Source organism: Giraffa tippelskirchi, chromosome X (genome assembly GCF_054371585.1).
Source record: "Giraffa tippelskirchi isolate mGirTip1 chromosome X, T2T-mGirTip1v1.2.pri, whole genome shotgun sequence".
NCBI classification, from domain to species: Eukaryota; Metazoa; Chordata; class Mammalia; order Artiodactyla; family Giraffidae; genus Giraffa; species Giraffa tippelskirchi.
Window position 1 is genome coordinate 152,261,726 of NC_137289.1, and position 7,588 is coordinate 152,269,313.

At 47.2% G+C, this 7,588-nt stretch overlaps 1 protein-coding gene across 1 annotated transcript in view; it reads left to right on the top strand.

Annotated features, from left to right (window-relative positions):
• The window catches only part of LOC145536409 (cAMP-dependent protein kinase catalytic subunit PRKX-like), a 52,548-nt gene extending 45,200 nt beyond the window's left edge, over positions 1–7,348 (top strand). The window contains exons 6-9 of the mRNA XM_081565748.1: positions 693–750; positions 1,551–1,628; positions 3,369–3,517; positions 4,640–7,348. Of these exons, the coding sequence (XP_081421874.1) occupies positions 693–750; positions 1,551–1,628; positions 3,369–3,494 (262 nt within the window). The 3' untranslated portion in view covers positions 3,495–3,517; positions 4,640–7,348. The remainder of the gene's footprint in view (positions 1–692; positions 751–1,550; positions 1,629–3,368; positions 3,518–4,639) is intronic.
• Positions 7,349–7,588: the final 240 nt, after the last annotated feature.

Consider the following 7,588-nt stretch of genomic DNA (forward strand, 5'->3'; position numbering starts at 1 on the left):
CCCTTGCTTCCAGGAAGGCAAGGACGTGCAGACAAGAATCCCACAGATAAGTAGATCCACCGGGCAAAGCGTGGTCACTGATTTTGGTAGAATCACACGTTGTGTAGTTGGTGGGGTGGCCTGGCAGGTATATTTGAAATGAAGGTTGGACATCCCCAGGGCGGACAGAGTTTCTCCTGCTCATGTTCAGATGCTATTCGTCTCTACGATGATTTGATCAACCTCTGCCCCTTAGCTGGCTTGCCACTCTGCATCGCATAAATTATTTAGGTTATTTAAGAACACATAATGGTGAGAAAGGGGCTTCCCAGGTGGCGCATGAGGTGAAGAACCCGCCTGGCAATTCAGGAGACATAAGAGACGTGGGTTCGATGCCTGGGCCGGGGAAGATCCCCTGGAGGAGGACATGGGAACCCACTCCAGGATTTTTGCCTGGAGAATCCCACTGACAGGGGAGGCTGGTGGGCTGCAGTCCACGGGGTCGCAGAGGGTCAGACACGACTGAAGTGACTTAGCGCTCAACAGTGGTGTTAAAGTATTGCTGGAAGATGTTCAGCACACGTGAAGACAACCACTGGGCGGGTGTCCCTGTCGTACTGTGGGGATTTTATTCCTGTTGACCTGCTGTGATTTGCGTGGGTCCGTATCAACCTGTCTGTGTTTCTCTCTCCTTCCCCCGCTGGCCCAAACAGAGACCTCATCAGGAAACTGCTTGTTACCGACAGAACAAGGAGACTGGGAAATATGAAGGTCAGTGTGTGTATCCGTGTACGTGCAACGGTAGGGGCTTCCCACGTGAGGTTCGTGGTAAAAAGTCCGCCTGCCAGTGCGGGAGACGCAGGTTCGATCCCTGGGTCAGGAAGATCCCCCTGGAGAAGGAAATGGCCACCCACTGCAGTAGTCTTGCCTGGAGAATGCCTCGGACAGAGGAGCCTGGCGGGCTGCAGTCCACGGGGTCGCAAAGAGTCAGACACGACTGAGTGACTAACACACACACACACACACACACACACACACACACACACACACAAAATGAGCATGGCTTCAGCTGAAGGAAGCTGTCAAGGTGAAAATCTCACTTTACGTTGGGAGGGCCTGGACCGTAATTCAATTCCCCTTTGGTCTTTGTGATTCAGAGCACTATACACTCATGTCCGACTCTCCGCAACCCCATGGACTGTAGCCCACCAGGCTCCTCTGTCCATGGATATTCTCCAGGCAAGAACACTGCAGTGGGTTGCCATGCCCTCCCTCAGGGGATCTTCCCAATCCAGGGATCGAACCCACACGTCCTGCATTGGCAGGCGGGTTCTTTTACCCCTGAGCCACCAGGTAAGCCTGAACACCATGACCGAATTTCTTTCTGTAATGAACAAAACCATATAAGGAAGCTCAAATGCCTTCCTTGGTAGTTTTCTCCGGGGACGAAGGCTCCAGTGATAGTGAACCTGTGTTTCTCTCTGTGTGGAATCGTATGGAGCTTCTCTGTGATACTTGCTTTCCTGTCCTGCCGACCTTCTCTGCGCTGATGACGGGTGTTGCTTTCGCAGAATGGAGCAGAGGACGTGAAACAGCATCGGTGGTTCCGGGTCGTGGACTGGGGCGCGGTCCCGGAAAGGAAGCTGAAGGTACGACCATACGTCAGTCAGACGGCTCATACCTGGGGAAGCCTCAGGCTCCCCTGAACAAAAACACGGGCTATGAGTCTGTGGCTCAATTCCTTAGGATGAGTACCTAGTAAAGTGATTCAAATTGGTAATAAGTTAAGTTCACACTGTTGACGAAGACCTTGGCTGAAGAGTCTGGCTTCCCTGGTGGCTCAGTTCGTAAAGAGACCTCCTGCGACGTAGGAGTCCCCGCTATGATCCCTGGGTCGGGAAGATTCCCCTGGAGAAGGGGCTGGTAAACCACTCCAGTATTCTTGCCTGGAGAATCCCATGGACAGAGGACCCTGGCGGGCTGCAGTCCGTGGAGTGGCGGAGAGTCTTCAAGAACATCTATACCTTAATTGAAAAATACAAAACAAAAGGATACCAATGTCAGTAGTTACATCAAAGATCAGTGGTCCCAGTTCAGCCTAACAAGTATAATCATGAAGTTTGAAATGTGAGAATTATCAGAATGTGACACAGAGCAAAAAGTGCGCCAGTGTTGCTGGAGACAGGACGCAGATAGACTTGCTCAGTGTACAGTTTCTGCACAGCTTCAACTTGCAACTTCCTGGGGGCAGACTTGGTCCATGCAAGCTTTCTGCAAAACTTTGATTACATCAAAAAAAAAAAAAAGGAATATGTACGTGTGTGTATATGCTTAGTCACTGAGGACTCTTTGCCACCCCATGGACTGTAGCCCACCAGGCTCCTCTGTCCATGGGGATTCTCCAGGCAGGAATACTGGGGTGAGTTGCCATGCTCTCCTCCAGGGAATCTTCCCACGCTAGGGATGGGACCCAGGTCTCCCGCATGCGGGCAGATTCTTTACAGTGTGAGCCACCAGGGAATCCCAGGAACACTGGAGTGGGTAGCCTACCCCTTCTCCAGGGGTTCTTCCCGACCCAGAAATCGAACCGGCATCTCCTGCATTGCAGGCGGATTCTTTACCAACTGAGCTATAAGTCCGATAAAACTAGGCTTGCCTGAACATTGCAAGCTTCCTGGTGCAGACTGGCTCCATGCAAGGTTTCTGCAAAGCTTTGATTTATAAAAAACAAACAAACATAGTATCTGTATAGTGCAGTAAAACTAGGTGTGCCTGAATGTAACAACTTCCTGGTACAGACTTGCTCCATGCAAGGTTTCTGCAAAGATTTGATTTATAAAAAACAAACATAGTATCTGTATAGTGCAATAAAACTAGGTGTGCCTGAATGTAACAACTTCCTGGTGCAGACTTGCTCCATGCAAGGTTTCTGCAAAGCTTTGATTTTAAAAAAAAAAAGAGGTGGGGGTGGCGTGGAGGGGATATAAAAAAAAATAAATTAAAAAAAAAAAAGAAAATAAATACAGTTTGTTAAAAGTGTGATAAAACTCGGCTTGCCTGAACGTAACAAAAGTGTGATAAAACTCGGTTTGCCTGAACGTAATAACGTCGTGGTGCAGACTGGCAAGGTGTCTGCAAAGCTTTGATTTATAAAAAACAAACAAACATAGTATCTGTATAGTGCAATAAAACTAGGTGTGCCTGAATGTAACAACTTGCTGGTGCACACTTGCTCCATGCAAGGTTTCTGCAAAGCTTTGATTTATTTAAAAAAAAAAACACAGTATCTGCAAAGTGCAATAAACTGAAGAAGCATGGCTGAATGTAAGAGCAGCCGGTAAACACTGTTCCTCTGTAACCACGGCGCTGTATCTTTGCTGGTCCCTCAGCCCCCCATTGTCCCCAAGCTGTGCAGTGAGGACGATACCTCCAACTTCGAAGCGTATCCTGAGAACGACTGGACTTCTGCCCCGCCGGTGTCACAGAAAGAGCTGGACGTCTTCAAGAATTTCTGAGCTCGGCACTCCCCGCCTGGAAGGTATGTCTTTATTTTATGTATTCATTTTTGAAATGTCAAGGCATGTTTTATTTCATTCATTCATTATATATCAGTTGAAAGTATGTGAAAGTGTTTGAAATATCAAGGCGTCTTTTATTTCATTCATTCATAATATCAGTTGAAAGTACGTGAAAGTGTTTGAAATAGCAAGGCGTCTTTTATTTCATTCATTTATAATATCAGTTGAAAGTATGTGAAACTGTTAGTCACTGAGTCGTGTCTGACTCTCTGTGACCCCGTGGACCGTAGTCCACCAGACTCCTCCGTTCATGGGATTCTCCAGGCGAGAATCCTGGAGTGGGTTGCCATTCCCTTCCCCAGGGGAATCTTCCCGACCCAGGGATGGAACCCAGGTCTCCTGCATTGGCAGGAGGATTCCTTACCATCTGAGCCTCCCGGGAAGCCCTGTATCAGTTGAATTCTGTTTAAGTTTCTTAGTTATTTATTTCTTTACACATACATGTATTTCTTCTTTTTCAAATTCTTTTCCCATATATGTTATAAGAGAGTACTGAGCAGAGCTCCCCGGGCTATACAGCGGTTCCTTGTGGGTGGAACTTACAAAACAGAAGCAGACTTAGATTGTGAGTCTGGGCCCTGTAGTTTTCTTCATCATAAAATGTTTTTTCTGATGGTAAGGTCCTGTGGCAGAGTACCAAGAAACGGGAGCACAGTTTTGTTTCTGGGCTGAATCTCTTTTCAAATTGTGGACGAGGTTGGGCTAGTTCTACGGAACATCGGGAACCCACCTTTAAAAATCCTTTCAATTTGCTTTATCTGGCGTTCTCGCTGTGTAGAATTCAGGCTTGTGGGTCTTTGCTATAAGAGTGTGCAAGGAATCTTTGGCTTCTTTTGTGCCACCATTGTTGTTGAGATCACAATGGTAGCCAGGTGTTTTGGAAACTAACAGAATCCAGACTTCCCTGGCAGTCCCGTGGGTGAGACCCCGTGCTTCCAACGGGGGGTGGGGGCGGGGTGCAGCGTGCAGGTTCAGTCGTTGATCGGGGAAATAAGATCCCATGGACCACACAGGGCAACGAAAGATGAAGAAGAATAAACAGTTAGACAAGTAACCAAATGCTTTGTTTTATTTCATGCCAGACGCAGGGTGATGTGAGCCTGCCCGGGACACACGGTGGCCCCCCATGCAGACCTGAGGAAGCATCTTCTTCTTGGAGTAAGGGTGTTCCCGCCTTTGCACATGCCCGGATGTGTATAAACAGATTGCAGAGCTGTTGACGTCCGTGGCCCTGGAATTATTTAATCTACTGGAAATCAACTGCACAGTAGGGCACACTGAACATTCGTTCGGTTCTAGGTTTTCTTCTGCTTTTAGCCTCGTGTGTTCCTGCTGGAATATCTTGGTTTTGTTTCGTTTTTCTCATAGACTTGACTTTTTAAAGTTTGAGCTCACCACAGAGTATGTGTGTGTGTGTGTGTGTGTGTGCGCGCGCCCACGTTTGCTTGTGTCTGTGTATTAAAAAAGACGGTATGCTTGGAGCACAGAAATTGTGTAGTGATGTACATGTTCCTACTTTCCAGAGATTATATTTATGTTTCAGGCTTTTCTTTTCTTTTTTTTTTTTTTTTAATGAATCTGTTCTCTTGCTGGACGAAATTTTAAAAGTTACGATATACGCATTTTTTATCATCTTATATTCATTTTATGGTCATATCCTATGACGGTCTGCATCCAGTACGTTTAGTGCTTTGTGTCTGCTAGCCTGGGGTTTTGAAACCAGAAGGCAAAGGAAGGAGGTGTGAGTTTGAATTTTCGTCCAAGACTAGCCACTGACCGCAAATGCTTTTCAAGGAATTTTGTCTGTGGCATTAAAAAAATTTGAGACTCGGTAGGGAGATGGCTAGCTATTCACATTCCAGGTTCAATCCCTCGACCAAAAACGCATCTCCCGATACCGAAGAGTCTCTTTTCAGCGTTGGCTCGAGCAACTTAACGCAAGTGCTTTTTCTTTTCCCTTTGGTTTTGGGAAGAGCAAGGAATGGAAGGGATACGATGGAGCCGTTTGAACCTTCCTTGTTTCTGCTTGGTTTCACTTCCCCTCGTCCGCGTTCACTGTGTTTCTGGTTTCACAGACGTGCCGGGCCTGTGCCCGAAAAGCCCGGGGTGAACTTTGTTTCCCTTTGGACCGGAGGGTCCGGTGAAGACTGTGAACCCTGTTGATCACGAAAGCCAGATGCTGAGTGTGTCACTGTGAGCGTGCTGCTGTTTAAGTTTGCGTCTTCCCAGAAGCAGGACGTGGTTGGAGGTGCTTGGCGTCCGTCCTATCCCTCATTCATTGCCTTTTTTACGCTCTTTTCTCTTCTGCTTTCTGATTCTAACCTTTGCTGTGAAAAAAACCTAAACGGGCCATGCTTCTTCTGTGGACTCAGCTGGAAAGACAAGAGTGGCTCAAACCCTTTGTGTAAAATCTGGTCGTAGGGTCCAGCCAGGCCCTTGCCCGGCGGAGGTCTGTGCATTTAAGCAGTTGGTTCTAGAGCCTTCAGTGGCTGCAGGGGATCACCCACTAGACCTCTGAGACCCCCCCATCCCTCAACCCCTGCATCCTCCCTTTTCCTGCCCAGAAAGGTTCAGCTCCTCGGACCACAGGGTTGCAGGTGGAGTGTGCCCTCGGGATGTGTAAAGGGTTGGGTGCACCCTCAGCTTTCAGCTTCTCTCAGGTCTCTGCAACTCAGGGATTCTTGGGTCACCTGGTGAGTTCTTTGCTGTCGACACTGTTTTTTCCTGTCCTGGGCCAGAAAGCTGTGTCTTTCCCAGTTTGGGCTTCCCTCGCTTCTGCAGGCGCATCTAGGGGTGTGGAGAGCTGATGTTTGGGAAAAGTATACGGTTTTTTTTAACATAGCACAGATGTTCAAAGGACATACATGTATATATCAGATTTGACCAGTTGCATCCTGAAGAATGGATGCTTTTGAACTGTGGTGTTGGAGAAGACTCTTCAGAGTCCCTTGGACTGCAAGGAGATCCAACCACTCCATCCTAAAGGAGATCAACCCTGAATATTCATTAGAAGGACTGATGCTCCAGGTGAACCTCCGATATTTTGGCCACCTGATGCGCAGAGCTGACTCATTGGAGACCCTGATGCTGGGAAAGGTTGAAGGCGGGAGGAGAAGGGGGCGACAGAGGGTGAGATGGTTAGATGGCATCACCGACTCAATGGACATGAGTTTGAGCAAGCTCTGGGTGTTGGTGAAGGACAGGGAAGCCTGACGTGCTGTAGTCCATGGGGTCGCAGAGAGTCGGACACGACTGTGCAACAGATCAACAACTCCTGGATCATAAGACAAGGGCTGTGTGTGCTTCAAGGAGATACGAAGAGACATGACACCTTTAAAAGCTTTGAGCCGAAGGCGCTAAATCATCCCCTTCTCATAAATGACGTCGTCTTCAAAGAGCAGTCCATCCTGTTGGCGAGAGTGACTCCAAAATGAAGTAAAAGAAACCTTACAATGGGCAACTCATTAAAAATTTACTTTCAAAGGGTGCACTTGGATAAATGTTGCCAGAGAACTATTACTGGCAGTCTTTACTTTTCCATCACCACGCTCTTCGGATTAAACGGTGAGCCGACTGGGAGTAAAGTTTTATCATGCCGTTTCTGAACTATTTCGTCATGGAATGTTAGAAGGTTAATGAGCAGCGCAAACCTGCACAGAGATACAGACCCACGAGGGAAAGCATTAAGTCTTGTGTCCTCTGACTGTAAAAATAAATGAGTATTATTTGGAGCCTTATGCTTAATAAAATACAAAATAAATGAAACGCCTTTCTTGAACACAATACAAAAATTGTAAAGACACACGCTGATCCCGATGCATATTTTTTTGGCTTCATTCTTCCTCTCTAGGATTTAATTTATGAGATGAAAATAGCACAAGAATGCACGAAAATGCGTTGCCTTAATTTTGAAGAACTATGCAGGGAAAACAAAGGTTCAGGTACCATTGATGGCTTGCTTGTTTATAAAAGCATGGTCGTTGACCGCCAGCCACGCGAAACAGACTGAAAAGAAAGAGGAGTTCCAACAC